The sequence below is a fragment of the Selaginella moellendorffii genome, unplaced genomic scaffold (genome assembly GCF_000143415.4).
Source record: "Selaginella moellendorffii unplaced genomic scaffold, v1.0 SELMOscaffold_9, whole genome shotgun sequence".
Taxonomy (NCBI): domain Eukaryota; kingdom Viridiplantae; phylum Streptophyta; class Lycopodiopsida; order Selaginellales; family Selaginellaceae; genus Selaginella; species Selaginella moellendorffii.
The window spans coordinates 2041143-2059754 of NW_003314270.1; the positions used below are offsets into that span (position 1 = coordinate 2041143).

General features: G+C 41.8%; 4 protein-coding genes across 4 annotated transcripts; 3 read left to right on the plus strand and 1 right to left on the minus strand.

The window, feature by feature from the left end:
- Window positions 1–5227: 5227 nt before the first annotated feature.
- Window positions 5228–6383, plus strand: LOC9631040 (40S ribosomal protein S3-3). Its single transcript, XM_002967645.1, has 6 exons — window positions 5228–5331; window positions 5383–5530; window positions 5581–5752; window positions 5808–5862; window positions 5925–6056; window positions 6118–6383. Exons 1-6 carry the CDS (start codon window positions 5302–5304, stop codon window positions 6271–6273), a joined length of 693 nt encoding a protein of 230 aa, XP_002967691.1. The 5' UTR covers window positions 5228–5301; the 3' UTR covers window positions 6274–6383.
- Window positions 6384–6508: 125 nt separating this feature from the next.
- On the plus strand, window positions 6509–9538 carry LOC9633127 (uncharacterized abhydrolase domain-containing protein DDB_G0269086). Its single transcript, XM_024672659.1, has 8 exons — window positions 6509–6851; window positions 6915–7094; window positions 7157–7265; window positions 7319–7384; window positions 7430–7461; window positions 7515–7667; window positions 7723–8569; window positions 8637–9538. Exons 1-8 carry the CDS (start codon window positions 6793–6795, stop codon window positions 9414–9416), a joined length of 2226 nt encoding a protein of 741 aa, XP_024528427.1. The 5' UTR covers window positions 6509–6792; the 3' UTR covers window positions 9417–9538.
- Window positions 9539–13390: 3852 nt separating this feature from the next.
- On the plus strand, window positions 13391–15419 carry LOC9633128 (E3 ubiquitin-protein ligase RNF216). The gene is made up of 10 exons (XM_024672662.1): window positions 13391–14110; window positions 14166–14303; window positions 14352–14441; window positions 14490–14573; window positions 14627–14689; window positions 14739–14774; window positions 14834–14908; window positions 14978–15055; window positions 15121–15180; window positions 15239–15419. The coding sequence occupies exons 1-10, from the start codon at window positions 13394–13396 to the stop codon at window positions 15353–15355; spliced, it is 1458 nt and encodes a 485-aa protein (XP_024528430.1). The 5' UTR covers window positions 13391–13393; the 3' UTR covers window positions 15356–15419.
- A 43-nt stretch (window positions 15420–15462) lies between these two features.
- LOC9633129 (polygalacturonate 4-alpha-galacturonosyltransferase) lies at window positions 15463–18475 on the minus strand. Its single transcript, XM_024672660.1, has 10 exons — window positions 18076–18475; window positions 17973–18010; window positions 17840–17896; window positions 17660–17785; window positions 17512–17605; window positions 17395–17447; window positions 17068–17339; window positions 16652–17009; window positions 16023–16598; window positions 15463–15958 (listed from the first exon to the last, which is right to left on the minus strand). The coding sequence occupies exons 1-10, from the start codon at window positions 18221–18223 to the stop codon at window positions 15683–15685; spliced, it is 1998 nt and encodes a 665-aa protein (XP_024528428.1). The 5' UTR covers window positions 18224–18475; the 3' UTR covers window positions 15463–15682.
- Window positions 18476–18612: the final 137 nt, after the last annotated feature.

The window sequence follows — 18612 nt, forward strand, 5'->3', positions numbered from 1 at the left end:
GAGCCTCACTCTTTTGACAGTCAAGCCCAGTTGAAGTAAACTAAACCTGCCAAATGTCAATCAACATGTAATACAATTTCCTTAAGTCAAGCAACTAAATTGGACTCGAGACTTCTTTAATACCAAAAATAAGCTTTTGAATTTAAACTTCCCAGGAAGTCACTTAACCTAGTATTATTTAAACCTAAGGACACTTAACCCCAAATATCCTAAGACCTTTAACCGATTTGAGAAAGAAGTGCACTTTTATTCATGGGCCCTTTCCCATGGACCATCTCTCAAATCATTTTCTTTAGTTGCTTACATTAGTATACAAATGTTTTTTCTTTCTAGAATGTCTCTATATTTAAGAATTGGTTTTTTTTTTTTTTTTGTGGTGCTCTTAGTAACACTACAACCTTTGCATGCTATAACTATCATTGGTAAAATCCCCCTATTTTTTGTTTAAAACCTAATTTCTCTAAACTCTTTTACGACTCAAAGAGGCTACTTGATTGTTCTCACTCTATCTTCACTAGATATTTGTGTTAAGGAGTCTTTAATGATGGCCTTGTATAGGTAAAAGCTTCAAGTTGCTTTTACTTCCTTGTGAATCTCTTATGCTTTGAACTTTAGAGGCTTGAAGAACATTTAGGGGCCATTGAGATACATGAACATCAACATAGAATTGCTAGAAGTGGAATTTAGGATTGGGACAAACTAGGGATATAGTCATGAAAGATAGCAGTTGGAACTGATATGAGATGGTGATAGTTGGTTTTCCTATCAATCTTGAAATGTTTGATTACAAATTCACAATATACTAAATTTAAACTAATAAATAAACCATATGTCTAACAATTAAATAAACTATGAATTAAAGTTGTTATATAAACTATATATTAAACTAGTATATGAATTATGAAGTTAAACTATTATATAAAACACATATTAGTTTCACTTCTATTTTTTAACAAAAACTCATATCAATTTTACACATCAGTAAAAAATAATAAAATTCATAATAAGGTACCTTTTATGTATATTATATTCATTATAAAATGAGTTGTATCTTACTATAGATAGATAGATTCATGGAATAATGGTTTAGTGATCACTTCTTGAGTATAGCTTTATTGTGTTTATCTTTTAAAGTAATGTAGATATGCTCTTCATTTGTTTTTGCATTATAAAGTTTTGGTTTATGGATATGTTAAAAAGGATATTATAAGTTGTACCATAATTTCTTCTTGAGAATTGAAGTTAGTCAATGCAAAATTTATGATTGTTATTTACAAAGAGACTACATAGCCAACCAATAATTGGGTGCACCCATCTGGGCTGGTGCATGAATAGGCCCGAGGTAGTGTATAGGATTTGACTGTAGACTTTTTCAAGTTTTTAGTTTTTAAAATTTTCATACTCATTTGTTAGGGAAAGGTATTTTGGCTTATTGGTAACAATGATTGTGCATCTATTTTGATGAAGTGATTGATAATCTTTAGTGATAGTTAGCTATTTTTTATTTTTTTGGCTTTCCATATTACCACAAGTTTTTTATGGTTCATCTTTTGGGTTTAAGACATTAATAAGATATTGTTGATGCTTCATTTAGCAACTTTGGTTCCTTAGTATGACTAGAATCTATTTAGATTAGCTAGTGTGATATTTAATATGAACAAATATTTGTTAACCCTTATAACATTCATTTTGATGGTGTTGATTATTACTAAAGTTATTTCTAATAGATTGGGATATTTTATTCCTTTAAGTAATACATTTGCAGGCATTTTGCTTATTAGACCATAATACTTTACATAAATTTAGGTGTCTTTTGTAAGTTATTTGTTATGCTATTTTAGATATTTAGTAGTTAAAGCTTTATTACTAACTTCACTTGGTGATATATTTACTTTTGAATTATCTTAAGATAATTTAATTCTATGTCTTAGTGATCTTGGTGGTTCCTATAATTAACTAGTTTATTAGATAATAATGTAATTGGACTACTTTTGTATTCTAATCTAAGACTTATTATTTGATAATTTGATGTCTTTAAGATATGTTTGTCTTTAGCTTTGATATTGTTCATCGTATTGATTTTGACGTTTACACCATTATAGGAAAATTGGCTTTCACACTTCATATATATGGTGAAATCTTTAGTTATAGGATGGTTATTATCAACTAGTCATATAACTTGCTCTTTCAATATTTCTAATTTTGTTATAAGGGCATGACCATGTAAATAATTCTAGTCTATCTAAATCTCACTAATAGGTTGTAAGCGATTGAATTTTCTATTCTACTTTAATCAATTAACCACACATCCAACCACTTAAAGAAGTGTCACTCACAACTTCCATAAATTCTATTCTAGATTTAGGAACTTGTTAGTCTTGAAAATGGCATCCATGCCACTCAACCATTGCACTTAGTCCAAGTGCTCCATATATCCAATCCTATGATCGACACCCAAAGGTACCATTAATATACCAGCCCGTTATACTAAGGCCATGCCCATTTACTTTTGTCACATCAATGATCCAACCCCATTTACATCATAGTCCCATCTCTCAAAGATTGGGCTATCTGTCTATGAGTGATCATCCTAGATCCACTCTTTAACATCCTCAAGATGCTCGCAAACATGGGGAATAGCCTTCCCTAATATCTCTTTTTCAATCCCTACCAAGTCCCTTTCTGTCCATGGTCGTGTTCACCAACACTACCACTGGGTTAAAGCCCATAAGCCCGACCACTAAGTCCTACTATCCTTTAAGACTTCTTTACCATATGACCATATTCTATCACTACACCAAAGGATTACTCCTTTTCCTTTCCACAGTCTAGGATTTTGGGGCAACATTCCAGGCCTCATAAGTACTCTCCCCACCTTCCGCCTTTGGGTGCTTTAGCCATGGGGCTAAAGCGAGGTTCTATTAAGTCATACCATGTATCCAAGTAGGTAGTGCCACTTACATTTGGACTAAAAACATCGACCATTCGATCTCCCGGGAGAGCTAGAGTTGGCTTTTAAACACTTCACCAAGCTATCCCACTTGTTTGTCTGTATTCACTCTAGCTTTAAATTCTTTAATAGATATATCACCTAGCACATGGGCATAGCCTTCTTACATTGGCCTTTCCTAGCCAAACTGGCTCCATTAAAGTCTAACCCCCACACTCTCCCTACTATACTTTTGGTTTTTCCTTTATGGTTTTTTTCAAAGTGTTTTCAAACTCTATACTATGTTCTCATTCTACTCTCTTTGCTAATTATTTTTATCCATTTTCTTTTTAACATGGCAAATTTAACATGCAAGACTTGGCTTTTACCTTTTAGCTAGTAGGAAGGGTGCAAAATTCCCTCACAACAATAGTGGTTTAAGAGCTTTGGATTCAAGAGAAATATGCCATACAATGAAGATGAAGGCACTGTAGTGAAAATAAACTAGTTATTTATGCTTAATCCATATTTCTAGGTAACTCAAGTGTTATTGCAATGACAGAAAGATTCACACACATTTACAATGGCAATTTAGTGCAGCTTAGAAGAGCTCTAACCCTTTTTACTATATAGTAAACATTGGCAGATCTATCTAGAGAGATAAAAAAATTGGCAGCTTGGCTAAAAAATAGATGCAAACTCTATTCTATTACAAATATACTGTGTTCTAAGTAATTGTAATATTATTGTAGTGTTTTTACATTTGATTATGTTCTTCCAATTGTAGTCATCCTTCTGATAATAAGTAGTTTTCTCATGTCACATGAGAGAAGATAAGGCACGCGTTTCTATTCTTGCCCACATCCTTTCCACTATTCCCTATATATTTTATAAATACAAACTATATGTGTGTGTGTGTGTGGAATAGTGGCATGTAAGGAATAGTGGCAATGATGAGAGCAAGGATAGAGACTATCTTAAACTTTGCCATGTGGAGGTCAAGTAAAGTTGAAGCATGAGAGTGTGGTGGAGCACCCTTATAGAGCAACAGATGGTGTAACATATATAGTCAAAACTATTAATATTTTATTTCTATTTTTATATAAATATATGAAATAAAAATTATTATTATCAAATGTTTCACTACTTACAATTTTTTATTATATTAGTTTTAGTTTCCAAATGCCTTTGTTATTCAAGGCCTGCTACTGAAATTTGTTTTACAAATGGTAGACAGTTAAGAATTTCTAATGCTGATTATTGTTCTTCAATAAGAAATATATTAAGTGAATGGCGAAGAAATCCCTTTCAACGAACATATAGAAATATTAATGGAAATTTAAGAACTACTATAAACATACTTGAAAGGAGAACTAGGAATATAGCATCTGCAGAAACTGATATAGTACAAGCTTTTAGATTTATAAAACGGAATTGTGTAATAAGGCGTATGGGTGGTCAAGTTCGATTACTAGATAGATCATTAATTGTGTCAGTAGAGATTATATCTACTGAACTCCATACTTTTAAAATATTACAAGACGAAAACTGTTAAACATATAAATTATTTATTTATATATATAATCTTATTATATATTTACTAAATTAAAATTATACTAAGTATATTATAGTTATTAATTGTATTAAATTATTATTATTATTATGTAGATACTTGAATATATTATATACCAATAAGAAAAATAAATTAAGATTTCGGTGAGGAAAATACTGGGGAAGTATTAAGGAGTTGTTATGTCATACCATTGTTTCAGGTTGCCATTTGGAAAATTATATAACAGCCACTACATACTAACTGTCCAGATGAGAATTTGATTCTATTATAAACAAGGTGTAGCACTCATCATATTACTTTAGAATAAAGAAAAACAAGCATGAGCACAAGATAATAGAGGCTAGGAGGGACAAACCCAGCTTACAAGGAAGCCTGGGTAATATTAGCACTAATGCCTTTGCTTGAGTGAGTTCTGTTCCTTCTCTATGAAACGAGCACGATGAGAACCAGCGAGAGGATGGCAGCACTTATGCTGACGAACACGAAGAACATGGCCGGGGAGTGGCCCTTTCTGCCGCTGGCGTGGTCTAACTTGTCCTCCATGGCGTCTTCGCATTCCTCTCGGTGGGAGATGGCTTGCTGAGAGTCACCAGGGTTAGGACTGTTTCAGCACACCTTAACCGACTGGTCTTGTGCTTTATGGGGGGCTTTGCAAGATCATGTACTGAATTAATGAAGAAATAAAATGGCCACAGAATTAAACACAGAAGGATGCCAGAGTGATCAAATGGCATACTGCATAATAATTTGTCAAAAGCCCTAGAAGAGCCCTAATTAGGACGGCTAGGGCTTTGGCGGCATGGCGACTCAGATCAGCAAGAAGAGAAAGGTTTGTTCAGCAATGCCGCTCTCCCCTTCTGCTCTGATTTGATTCTTCCAGTTCGTCGCCGATGGCGTGTTCTACGCCGAGCTCAACGAGCTTCTCACGCGGGAGTTAGCAGAGGATGGATACTCGGGCGTGGAGGTGCGTGTCACACCGATGCGCACTGAGATCATCATCCGGGCGACGCGAACGCAGAGCGTTTTGGGTAAATTCCTCTGTTTCTAGGCGGATTCACTTAGTAAGCTTTGATTCTAGGCGAAAAGGGTCGCCGAATTCGAGAGCTCACGTCTGTCGTCCAGAAGAGGTTCTCGTTCCCCGAGAGCACAGTGGAGCTGTATGCCGAGAAGGTGAACAACCGTGGCCTCTGCGCCATCGCTCAAGCCGAGTCTTTGCGATACAAGCTCCTGGGAGGACTGGCCGTCCGAAGGTTTGATTTTTCTTTCTTTTTTGGCCTTGGTGCTAAGACTTCTCTACTTCGTCAGGGCCTGCTATGGTGTTCTCAGGTTCATCATGGAGTCTGGAGCCAAGGGTTGTGAGGTATGGACGAACTCTCGGCATTTTGCTCTTCAGGTTGTAACTTTATTCCTGGCTCCTTTCAGGTGATTGTGAGCGGCAAGCTCCGAGCCCAACGCGCCAAGTCGATGAAGTTCAAGGACGGATACATGATCTCGTCTGGCAGCCCCGTGAACGAGTTCATCGACAGGGCCGTGCGCCACGTCCTTTTGCGCCAGGTGCAAGAACTCGATCGTTTTGATTTGGATCCAGTTTCTAAGCATTGGATTGTGCTGGCAGGGGGTTTTGGGGATCAAGGTGAAGATCATGCTGGACTGGGATCCAAAGGGCAAGACCGGGCCGTCGACACCGCTGCCGGACATGGTGACGATCCAAGTACCCAAGGAAGAAGAGGAGTATGTTCCACGTCCTTACGTTGGCAAGGAGGATGTGTAAAGCCACTAGCTCTCTCTTGAGTCCTGTGTTTCCAAACTAAAAATGTAGCGTAGGAAATTTTACAATCTTATCATTTTGTCTTTAATAATATTTAGTTTTGTCAGATGATATACCACTTTCTACCATTAATCTGCACTGGTTAACTAATCATCCCAGTTAATTAATAAAGAAAGGAAGATATTCTTGATATATACCCCAAATAGAATGTCTAAATGGAATCGATCGGACGGCCAGGTGGAAGCGACGAGTTTGTAAATAAGAAAGCTATGGCAGAATAAAAGTTTCTACCTGGACGGGTAGCGTCATGGAGCGAGGGTTATGCGCTAGGCGGTGGGATTCTCTGGTGGGATGGAGAGCAGCTGATCCGCTAGCAGCGTAAGGTGATTCTGGCAAATCGGCGATTGGATCTAGCTGCCGCGCGCCGCGCGGCTGATCGGGTAGGGTTTTGCGCGATCGATCGATATCTGGGAGCCGATCGCGTCGACCGCTGGCGGTGCATTTGCGCTGCTCCAGCCGAGAATGGAGGCGGATGCGCCTTTGGATTGCGCTCACTTCCTGCTCACGCCCACGCGCACGAGGTGTGAATTCGATCGAGCATTTTGGTTAAAGAAATCTTGTCGCTGTCTATCTGCGGTGTGTAGATGCGAGCTTGTGGTTTCCTCTGGCGATCAGACGGAAAAGCTAGCGTCGGGATTGCTGCAGCCTTTCTCGTCGCACATCAAGGCGGTGAACGAGGAGATTGACAAGGGTGGCTGCTCGATCAAACTAGAGCCATCTGGAGACGATGCTGCGTCTTGGTTTACTAAAGGTACTATGGAAAGGTACGATTTGCGATCTATCAGACTATCATGGATTGAACTCTTCTTATTCTATTTGCCTGTAGATTTGTAAGGTTTGTGAGTACTCCCGAAGTGCTCGAGCGCGTGGATAGCGTGGACAATGAACTGTCTCAACTGGAAGAAACTTTAAGCAGACACAATGACGGTTCTGTGGTACTTTTCGCGGAAGCCCATTGTTGTGGCTAATGAATCTTCCTTCTGTTTAGAGCGGACCCGAAACTCCAGTATCTGTCAATGGGGAAGCATCGCAAGGCCATCTTGAAAATTTGCAGGTACTTCTTCGTGAATATGACTAGCTGCTAACTTTGAAGATGCAGAATTCTTCGGCTGGTGAACAAGAGAATCCGAAGTAAGCGGCATCTTCATAAAAATGCAGCATTTTCTGATGTTATAAATCTGCAGCTTACAGTTGTTGAAAGCGTTGGAAGCTCGTCGGGCAATATTGCAGAAGGAGAAGTCCATGGCTTTTGCGAGAGCAGAGGCTGCTGGATTCAGTGCGAAAAATACGTCAGATTTGATGAGGTTCGCCCAACAGTTCGGGGCAAGCCGTTTAAGGTGAGTTTCTTCAAGCCTTGTTAGAGAGTTTGATTTCTCTTTTTCCTTTTCGCAGTGATGCATGTGAAAGCTATATGAGATTTTGCATGAAAAAGCGGGAAACTGAGATATGGTTGGAGGGAATGCAGTCGCATTCTCGTGGTGACGTAGAAGACGGTCCCAACTTCGACCTGATTGAAGACTTCATTAACGACAGTAAGGAATGCGACAGTAAGGAAGCCGCAGCGGAATCAGAAAGGGGCGTACAGGTCATTCTCGATCACGAGGAAGCCTCGGGACGAAGGACGAGTGTTCAAGAAAAGATAACTATGTTCGAAAGCAAGAAACAAGAGATCGAAGATAGGCGTCGAGTAGCTGATATTGGACGGACAGATACACAGAAACCAGTCTTGCGGAGGTGGAGTTTAGCTGCTGATAAGCTTGGTAGAAAACCGTCGGAGCTAGTGGAAAAGGGAAAAGACTTGAACCAGTCTTCTATGGGAGGAAAGATAAAGCAGGAACTAGAGGGACCTGTAGATAGCAGTGTTGTAGAAGATTTGGCTACTGGTGCGATTGAGGACGTGTCTACGACAGGAAACGCCGGACCGCTGTTGCAAGAGCCAGAGCCTAGCGACGATCAAAAGAGCGTCTTGAGCGAAACACCGTCCTTGAAGGATACGAAGGGAAGGCTGTATGACACGTACCGCGAGCGTAGGGACGCTAAGCTCAAAGAAGAAGGGACGTCAAAGAAAGCCGAGAAGCAAGCAAGGCTGAAAGTTATGCAGGAGAGTCTGGATAGAAGGAGAGCAGAGGTAGCCAAAACCTTGAGGTCAAGTAAGAACGATCCGTTGGCCGAGGCACGTCTACGAGCGGAAAAAATACGAGCATTCAAAGCTGGTCTCCTGGAGTTGAAGAGAGCAAAGGTAAATTTTCTATCACCTCCGTTTTCAAATTCTGAACTGTTTCGTTTTCGTTCTTTTTTAAAACCAGGAAGAGGAAGAACGGAAGCGTTTGGAAGAGCTTCGCTTGCAAAGATTACAGAAGAAAGTTGCTCCAAGCTCCCCCCATTCAGGTGCTTCTACTCCAAGATTACCAGCGAAAGCCACGTCGAGCAAAGGACTATTGCCAACTTTTCAAAGAGCAAGCACAACTCAGAGCAGCAATTCTCAGGGCAGCAGAGGCCGCAAACCCGCCCCGGCGTTGGACAATCCCAGAAAAGTCCAGCAAGAGAAACCGGAGGCCATCGCCACGAAGGCAAATCTGAAGGACGACGCTCGCTCACAGAACGCGAGGCTGCGCAGCATAGTTTTGAGAAGAAGCATGCCTTCGTCGGAGGCCTTGAGGAGGAGCTCGAGCATGGGGGCAGGCCACCGCAGGGAAATAGGGAGACTCTCTGGGGAGGCTGCGAGCAGTGGACTGAAGTTCCTGGACGCCGCTGCTACGGACCTGGAGGACGACGAGGTTTCATCGCCAATGATCAACGTAAACTCCAAGGCTGAGCGAGTCGAAGAAAAAGAAGAGGATGGAGATGAGGCGGCAGCAGCAGCAGCGATGGAAGCAGAGACGCTGGTGATCCGAGCTCCAGTGACCGCAGACGATGATCTTCTCCCGGCGAGAGTTATCGACGCCGGAACATCGTCGCCCGAAAAAAACGTCGAGCCTGGTCCTCCTGGAGTAGCAGCGGTTGCGAGAGATGGCGGAGACTACATTGCTCCAATTGCACCAGTCTCGATTTCTCCAATGGTTTTAGTACAGACGTACAATGTGTGAGCCTTTCTTTTATCTTGCATTTTCTTTTTTATTTTTTGGTTGAATGAATATTTTTGGTGCTGTCTTTTATTATAATTAGTATTGTAATTAATATTAATTTAATGTAGATTACTCTTTATATCTGCTGGAAGTAGAATGTAGGCCAAGAATACAACAGGAACTTTTGCTCTCATCCAGGATAACGCTCTGGTAAGGATCAAGAAGGATCAAGATCAGTTGGCTTTGATGGGGTCAGGAGAAAAATTTTAGACAAGAGTATGGCTTTTGAAAGAGAAAAAATTTAGATCAGAGTATGGCTTTTGAAAGAGATGGAGTATAACACAAAGATGGATGACACCTCCAATAATAACACACTTTAATAATATATGTTAGTGGTTTAATGAAATCATCTTTATTACCATTTCCCATGAGTGGTCATCCTAGGGCAAGTTCCAGATGCAAAGACCACTTTTGAAGGTCAATCTATCTCTCTATAATATGAAGTTACTTAGATGAATAACAATGAATAGAGCTTGTCTGCAATCAACTTGGAGTGAACTAATCTTTAATATTAACATCATATCAAGCATTTAGTTCAGTCTGAAGAATAATGAGTTCGTATTTCTATTTTTTTATACATGTTTTTGAGGGTCTTCTAGAGTACTATGAGACCACAATACAATGCATGTAAATTGATTTCCTTATCATTTTTGGTCCCTCTAAGGTTACTTTTGCTATATATATATACTCTTTATTTAAAGTTGCTATTTTGGCATTGGTGTCATTTTAAGAATATCCGATTCAATTAGATTATGACTCTCCAAAAGGACTTTAGACATGGCAAAGAGGTGGGTTATAATATTTTAGGGTAGACTGTGAAAATGCTTTTATTTTTGAGGAAGAATACAGTATTCTTGTTTCATTCATGATCTATGGCCATAGCATAAATTATATTTCTTTCCAATTTTAACCAGCCAACAGCAAAGGCAGGATTGAGGACGAAAGTCCCAACCAGCAAAGATCGAGGAAGAAAGCCCATGGTGAGAATTATTTTATCGGATATCTCTTGTGGAACCAAAGAGGGTCTCTGCCAAGGAAGGAGCTTTGTTGAAAGTAATAAGCAAGAGACATTATCAAACCATATATCAGTCTGGAAGCACCATTACTGGAATTTCAGTGTAGAATGGAAAGGTGTGTGTCCTTGGCTTGAAGCTGCCAATAGAAGTTTGAGGTAGATCAGTAGATTGGCTTACATCCTTATCCTATTCATTGGCTCCTTTGTTTGCATAATCAAAATGATTGAGATCAACAATGTTTGATCCCATATCCATGGTGACGCAGTAGCAGCTATAAATCCATGCAAGGGTGATTTGAGCACCATATTGTAGAGCACCAAGAAATTGACCATATGATTATCATGGATTATGTGTTGTCATGGATCTGGGATCAAGCAAATCTCATGCCTTCTTGGAAATTCAGTAGATCATAGTTTCCAGCAAGCTTCTGATGCTTTGCATTGCTATGCAATAAGGACTTACTTGAAAAAACAAAATGAAGAGAGAACTCTTAAATAACTCTTAACAAAGGCATTGTAAGTGTGAGATAATGATTAATATTCTTCACCATTTTAGAAGGGACCCCAACTCTGCTGGAAAATCCAAGTGCCAATAGGTTTTCTATAATGTATTTTGGTTGACAAACTGCATACAAGGTTAATTTTTGTGGATATAACTAGAATATATTTGGATATTCTGAGGTATTCTACCATTTAACGGTTGTTATTCATTTAGATTAATTTTTTATTTAAAATTTATAAACATGTTTATAGTTTATAAACTTTAGACACTTTCTAGTATATTCTAGTTTATTCTACCATCTAATAGATGATATGCAATAAAATTAAACTTGTGTTTATAAATTATAAACATATCTATAATTATAAACTTTTATTTGATCAATTGGATTAATAAATAGGAATAACACTACTATTAAGCAAACAAAATATCATTTGTTATATCATTATAATTTATTAGTTGGTGAAAGAAAGCTAACTTTTATTTACATTTCGCTTCATATTATACATGTTAGATAAATATGAAATATGAGATCATAAACTAAATATAAGGTGAACCATTATAAGGTGTATTTGGCCTGTTTCAGTCTCTAATGCAAGCATTGATAGCTATTCAGTTATTAGGATAAGAGTAGATTATCTTCCATAAAAATATAATCTCTCTCTCTCTCTCTCTCTCTCTCTCTCTCTACATATTGACAATTAGTGCCACTTATTCCTTTAATCTAACGGCTCTTTTCTATTTCTGACAGTAATCCATGTGGTTGTAAAAATTTTGTCTTTCCTTTTGAAACTATTTTACAATTTTGCAATACTTAAATTTGTGGTACTTGAGGCAATGAGACAATGGATTGATCATGCCCTTAATAGATGTAGGAGGAAAGATTCTTTCTTGAGCCACACATTAAATATTCCTTATTTAATCAGATATTCCAATTTACAAATATCCAATTCAAACTAGATTTTTGACACTCTAAAGCAATGGTGAAGATCATTACAGGTGGCAAAATGTTGGTGCCTCTTGAATTCTAAATTTGTAGCTTTAGAAATTTTAGTTTTAAGAAGAAAACCAATTTTATTGAGAAATCCTGCATTTCTTTGGAGACCTTGGGTATTGAAATCTGAAGGTAGGTATGATGAATTTAGAAACACTTTTCTTCTTCTTTTTTTTACATTAATTTCATGTCGTTTTGTTGTAGATTTTCTATTGTTAAAGAATTGAAAGGCAGAGAATTTTTGGGTGCTGTATTCTTGCAGTGATTTGGGTGGAATACAATCCTAAAATTTTGTGTTTTATAGCTATTTTACAATTATGGAGCTGATCGATATATCCAGTGTTTGCTAGAAATTTTCCAGGAGGAGTAGACTGCTGATGCAGCAGCTTTGCACACTGGCACTCTTGAATTATCATCACTGCAGCCACTGATATGAACATGACTGGCCACTCAATCAATCAGTGTGGGAGTAGCATTAATGACTACTTACAAATAGGATGGAAAGAGATGGAAGTTGAAACTGGTTTATACTTGAGAGAACTACAAGGTCTTAGATTGACAAACCACACTCCTTGAAGTTTTTAATGAGAGCCAACACATCACCAAATGGGGATGGTAAAGTGTTGCTGTATTCTTGGCTGAATACTCTTCTGTTGTAGCATCCAGTAATACTTTGTAATACAATGGCAAGTCCATTTCAGTCATAGGTGGCTCTACCCTTTTGGTTGATCTTGAATTAGAAGATGTTTCACAGCTGTGTGAATAGATGGTTGCTAGTTACAACACAATCAGTTTTGTCCATGTGACCAACTTGTCTTCTAAAGCTGCATGTAAACTAGCTGTGCTACAAGATGATGATTTGCTGTAATGGACTCTATTCGATTGAAGATGTACAATCTAAAGGTTCGTTGCACGCTTGAGAGCTACAGAGATACCGATAAATTGAAGCTTTTTATAGTTGGTCTTGACACTGAAACAATGTGCAAGAAAAAAAAAGTATGTTTTATTTCTTTATTTCTTTCTACTATGTGTGTGTGGTATATGTTTCTAAATATAAGCCAAAGTTAGAACTTCCATATATATATATATATATCCTCTATTAATTTATTATACAATATCTGCAATAATTTTCGATTTTGTATTATTATTATTTTCTATTTATATCACTTGAAAAGTGAGCCATGGATTGACAAGGTTAGCAGGGATCCCCTCTCAGTGTCCGCCGGGATTCAGCGACAGGCCCGCCTTCCGTCTCTGGCACATGTTTCCCCTGCCGGTTGTCTTTGGTGGACGAATCCTCTTGTAGTGACGAATTTGCCGGGCAAAGTATCAGTCTACTGGTTTAAATGATACCTATCTACGGCATGGGAAAAATTTATCAAACAAGTATACATGAGAATGTTTGGATTAGGGTTCTGAGGGTTCTCTCCATGAGGAAAAGGAACCCCGCGCAGCGACCGATCACGATCGACGATGGCGACTCCGGTGCACCGCTCTTGCCTCCCAAGAGAGCTCACGGGTATCGAGCTTGCCGCGGCAAGCAGCTCGAGGAAGAGGAGGAGGAAGCCGCATTGCAGGTAAGAGCGGTCTCCAAGGAGGAATTCGATGCGGCAGTGCTAGCCTCGCGGATGAGGTGTCGAAGTGCGAGTTCCAGGGCCACTCCCAGCCGATCATCGCGATCACCGGCGGTCGGGGTGGCGGTGGCGGCGGCGGGAGAAGAGGACGAGAATGTGTTTGAGATGAAGCCGCCGCCGGCGGAGGCTGGGGAGATTTACCAGGAGTGGTGTGTCTACACGCTGTGTAGCGAATTCCCGCGAGCAACCGTGCTCTGCGTGAGGCAGGCTCTAAAGCGGCACATGAGGAAGCTGGGGCCTTCTTACGCGGCCCTTCGCAGCGAGTATCACAAGGCATTGGCAAGAGAGCGGGATGGTAACCACGGTGGTGAGAACGAGAGCTCGAGCTGGCTCCCGGCAGAGGGATTCAAGCTCAATAAATCTCCGAGAAGATTGGTTCGTCCTCGAAAGTCCTGCCCGCTCTTTGATCGGGAGTTTGAGATTGTAAAGAGACGCATTGCCAAGGAAGAGAAGGAGGCCAGTTTTGAGTGTGGGTGCTGCTTTTCCGAGTGCTCGTTCGAGCAGCTCGCGCAGGTACTCGCTTCATATTTCCTCAAGTTCTTCTTTGAAGTAAAATGTGTGTTTGCAGTGTGTCGATGGCCATCTTTTCTGTTTTAGCTGCTTGAGGCGCCATGTAGAGGAAGCCACATTCGGAGGAGGACAGAGTTACACAGTCTTGTCATGCATGGACACTGCTGGATGCTCGGGTTTTTTCCCCGCCTCTGAGGTTTTTAAATTTCCTCTAATAGTTTTCCACTAAGTACTCTCATGCCAGGTATCAAGAGCACTCCCTGCTGACGTCTTGTCCAAGTACGAGAGAAGGCTGGCCGAGGAATCGGTTGCTCGAGCCAGACTAGAGGGTTTAGTACGTATCATCGTCTCGCCGTGTTGATTGATCCAAGTTATTGTGCAGGTGTATTGTCCGTTCTGCAATTTCCCGTGTGAGTTGGATCCCGGATTTCGAGTGCTAGATTGTCCAAACATAATGTGTGCGAAGGTTGTTTTCCTTGCAAGTTGAAGTGAAGGCATGACGGCTTGGTTATCTCCCAGAGTTCGTGCGTGAAATGCAAGGAGCCGAATCATCTGCCGCTAGAGTGCCACGAGGTTGAGAAAGTAAGTCTTGAGTTCTTACTCGTGATCTAGTCACTCAAGGTCTTGCCAGAAAACTGAAACCTCGCTGAGACGGCAAGTGGAAGAGGTGAGAAAAGCAAAATCTTATGCAGGGGTTTGTAGCTGAACAGAATGTCTTTGTTGCAGCTCATGACAAAGGCTCTCGTGAGAGAATGTCTTTCGTGCAAAGCCGAGCTTGTGAAAACCGATGGTTGCAATAAGGTTTGTCTCTTTCTGGTAGTTCTTTTTTCCCATCAAAACTTGCGCTTTTGCGGTTCTTTTGTTGCGCAGATCACGTGTAGGTGTGGCCAGACGATGTGCTATGTTTGTCGACAGAAAATCTCGGCCGGCTATTCGCACTTTTGTCAGGTCTGGCTTCCAAACATCTTAGCGAACTGAATTGCTTCCTGCTTCCTTTCTTGTCTTATGTTTAGCACGCTCGAGAACCAGGAAAGTCCTGTCGCAGCTGCAATCGTTGCGGTTTGTGGGCTCAGGTGGGTCATTCACAAATCCAAGACTTCGTCTGATTCGTTTGCTTGTCTCATGTTTCAGGAGTCATCCGACGATGTGGTGAAGGCAGCAAAAGAAGCCGCCATGCAAGCAGCTGCTTGTGACGAGCCTGGTATTCTAAACAAAAAGATTGGCCCGCAAGAGCGACGTGTGAGATAATTGATTCTCCTGTACAAAGCGGTTTAGTTTTTAAACAGCGTTATTAATCACTTTACCCTCCCAATATCACAACTTTATCATTCTCATGGTCTGGAAGTCCTTAAATATTCCAGGTGTATTATATCATGCTTTTATTTTCAGGATATATTTTACAAATTTGTAAACCCGGCTTTCAGAGAAAACAACAAAAAAGAATGAAAAATCTTGAATGAAGAATTCCTGGTTAGTAGATTGGATTGGACCATGTCTCTCTGAAAAAACCCCCTGCGCGCTTTGCTTGCCTCTTTTACGAAAACGACCGCGCGACCCTCTCAACCAAAACTTTCTCTACTCGTTGATGTTGCACTGCTGCAAGTAGGGGTGATCAAACATTACGTGCCTGCTCCAGTAGTGCTTGTACTTGGCCATGCCGATCTCCAGCCACGGTTTCATGTTGCCATTGTAGTGTATAACAGCGGCGCTGTGGATGTCCTTGCTCTTCACCTCCGAGTTATAGCCCAGCCCCAGTACGTGCCAGTGCTTGTTGAGCGAGTACGTGAGGTTGTAGAACGTAATGAGGCCTGGCGGAAGGGTCCCCAGCTTCCACAGCGTCCTGTCCTCGTTCTGTGCGAAACAAAAACAAACACCGGGCATTAAACAAACGTCCCGTGAAGAACAAAAGACGAACCATGTCTTGCCATCTGTGATAGATGCCAGTGATGTCTCTGTCTCTCCACTGGCGCAGATCGAAGATGTTCATGCCGTAGGCCCAGCCGCACGCGTTGGGATCGAAGCTCTTGGAGATGAGCGGGTTGGAGAAGTTGAGATACTTGTCGAAGCGATGGAAGCTGGCCCCGCACGTCTCAACCGCTCCGTTGACGTTGCCGCGGAGATTGATGGACCAGAGAGGTGTCAAGTCTTTCTGGACCACGATGTCATCGTCCAGGAACAGAATCTTGTCCAGCTTGGGGTAAATCTCCGGGAGATAGAAGCGCAAGTGGTTGAGCATGGACAGGTACTTGGGATTCCTGTACTTCAAGCCAGTTGCCACCGAAGGATTGTTTGAGCGGAAGTAGTACTCTTTCATCGTCACCGATTCGAGCTGACGAAGAACCGGGCAGTACGACGAGTTCAGCCACTTGAAATCGCCGATGTTCTGGACTTCTACTGTCGCACCTTTCGGCGGATTTGCCAGAAACCACATCTTCATAGCACCGTAGTTGAGCTTATCTGTTACCAGATGAAATACGTGCCTTCTGGGATCCTGCAAACTCGCATGTGAACATCCTGTCGTTGTCTCGAGAAAACATTCCGTACCTTCGCAGTAGAAACAGTCGAGTTGATGACCACTGATGTCGCTAATACGTTGTCAGAAAACAGCGCATAATGGTAGAGGTTCGGATCTTCCAAATTCTCCTGGTGAGGTAATTCCCGCCTTTCAGGAGGAAGGGAGTAGAACTCCACGCTCAACCGCATCGAAAGGCAATGAAGGCCCTTGGGAATTGTCTTCGCAGCTAGCTGACTCAGGAACACGCTTTGTTTCTTGAGCATACGTCCTTCTTGCTCAGTGGCGTGCAGCATTGCTCGAAGCTTTTTAACCATGGCCGTGCAGTCATAATGTTGAGCTTTTGCTCTTTCCAGTATTTCCCCCATATACTTGATCTTTGAGCGAGCACTGCACCGAAAGAAGAAAGGTTGAGATGAAAACGAAAACAGCATGCATGAGTACGAACCTGTTTGGGAGCTCAGAATCTGTCTCTGCCTCGAGAAGAATCTCCTGAATTTCTTTGGTTTGAACTTTCAACTCCTGTAGCAGCCGTAAGTTGTTTTGAGCCTGCGCCAGCGTTGCGTATGCCTTCCCCATAATAAGCTGGTCTCGCAATGCTCGAATCAAAGAATCGTGAATGCTGCCTTTCTTTTCTTTCCTTCGATTTGGTTCGGGGACGGGGTTTTCCTTGGCATTGGATTCCTCTTTTCCAATCTGGTCCGCACCCGAGTCCGACACCTGACGTTCTAGCTATCTTAACGGCACAGCTTAAAATGGAAAGGAAACAGGGTACCTTAACTTGAAGGAGTTGGGGTCCATCGTGCTGTCCACCAACAACAGAATTGTCTGTACGGAGAGGTATTAAACAAACGAACGCACTAACAAGCAATGCGAAGCCATGACAGCATACCAGGCGTATCTCGCTGCTCCTCTGAGCTGCTAGTTCTCAGTGCCAATTTTTGTTCTTCCAGCTTGTCTGCAGTGTGCTCTGCCGGATCCTCTTGCTGCAAAACCCGAAGAATTGCTGCTTAACAATCGCAAAAGGAGCTAATCTCTACCTGATAAGAGGTTGCATCTGTCCTGCTGACATCAATTGTTTCTTCTTGAATCAATGAGGATGACAAATCCTGGCCAACGATGTTGAGATTCAAGGGCTCTGGATCGGTAGACGCTGCTTTAAGGGCCTGCCAGGGTCACGGAAATTCGGATGAGTGCCGGTGAGAAACCATCAAGCAAACCTCTTGAGGAAAGTTTTGCTCTAATGCGCTCAGCTTTCTCGTGCTTTCGCTGTGGCTCTGGAAAAATCGAGAGAGGGTGGGAGAGTGAGCGCACGCAAGGGACAAATGGACTAGTTAGCGAGGTTTTACTCACAAGAGTCGATGCCCAGTCGGTGGTGAATTCCTTGTGACCTGCGCGAAGCATTCAATGCGTTAGGATTTCCAGGGTCCTGGACGAAAACCGTGGCAAACCTCACCAAACGCTGATGTGAAGCTCCCCGCTCGCCCGGCCAGGAAAAGGAGGGGAGCGATCACAGAAACAACGAGAGAGACCGCGACAGATTTGCGGCATCCGAAATTTCGCCATCGCTGCTGCGTTGTCGCCGCTTTCTTGAATGTCGCCATAATCCAGCTCCGGCGCGAGCAAGAAATCCAAATCCCGAGACCTCCTCGCCTACATTTCGCGAAATCCTGCTATCTCATCCCCGAGCCGCTGCTTGCTGCCGCCGCATCGATCCACTCCGGCGCGGCAGATTTTTCCCCAAAATGCGCGCCCACCGGCAATGCGCGATCGCTATCGATCGCGTAGACGCGCTTACGCCTCCAAGAAGAGCAAGAACCCTAGCCTGTTCGTTGTCCTGAACCTTCCAATGCACTCTATAGGTAAAACAATGCCTTACACTGCGCTCTAGCTTGTCCTTTTCATAGTGTCCTTGCCGCCCGTCAAAGCGGCCGTCAGCACGTCATATTCTCCACGTCACCGTGCTGCCAGCTGGCGACACCTCAATGGCCGC

Coding starts and splice junctions, on each gene's coding strand:
- LOC9633127 (XM_024672659.1), top strand. CDS start 6,793: ATGGAGGCGGATGCGCCTTTGGATTGCGCTCACTTCCTGCTCACGCCC. Junction 6,852..6,914: donor CTCACGCCCACGCGCACGAG/GTGTGAATTCGA, acceptor TGCGGTGTGTAG/ATGCGAGCTTGTGGTTTCCT. Junction 7,462..7,514: donor GGTGAACAAGAGAATCCGAA/GTAAGCGGCATC, acceptor ATAAATCTGCAG/CTTACAGTTGTTGAAAGCGT.
- LOC9633128 (XM_024672662.1), top strand. CDS start 13,394: ATGAGGAAAAGGAACCCCGCGCAGCGACCGATCACGATCGACGATGGC. Junction 14,909..14,977: donor AAACCGATGGTTGCAATAAG/GTTTGTCTCTTT, acceptor TTTGTTGCGCAG/ATCACGTGTAGGTGTGGCCA. Junction 15,181..15,238: donor GTTGCGGTTTGTGGGCTCAG/GTGGGTCATTCA, acceptor CTCATGTTTCAG/GAGTCATCCGACGATGTGGT.
- LOC9633129 (XM_024672660.1), bottom strand. CDS start 18,223: ATGGCGACATTCAAGAAAGCGGCGACAACGCAGCAGCGATGGCGAAAT. Junction 17,340..17,394: donor CCCAACTCCTTCAAGTTAAG/GTACCCTGTTTC, acceptor CTAGAACGTCAG/GTGTCGGACTCGGGTGCGGA. Junction 17,010..17,067: donor GATTCTGAGCTCCCAAACAG/GTTCGTACTCAT, acceptor CTTTCGGTGCAG/TGCTCGCTCAAAGATCAAGT.
- LOC9631040 (XM_002967645.1), top strand. CDS start 5,302: ATGGCGACTCAGATCAGCAAGAAGAGAAAG. Junction 5,332..5,382: donor AGATCAGCAAGAAGAGAAAG/GTTTGTTCAGCA, acceptor TGATTCTTCCAG/TTCGTCGCCGATGGCGTGTT. Junction 6,057..6,117: donor GCCACGTCCTTTTGCGCCAG/GTGCAAGAACTC, acceptor TTGTGCTGGCAG/GGGGTTTTGGGGATCAAGGT.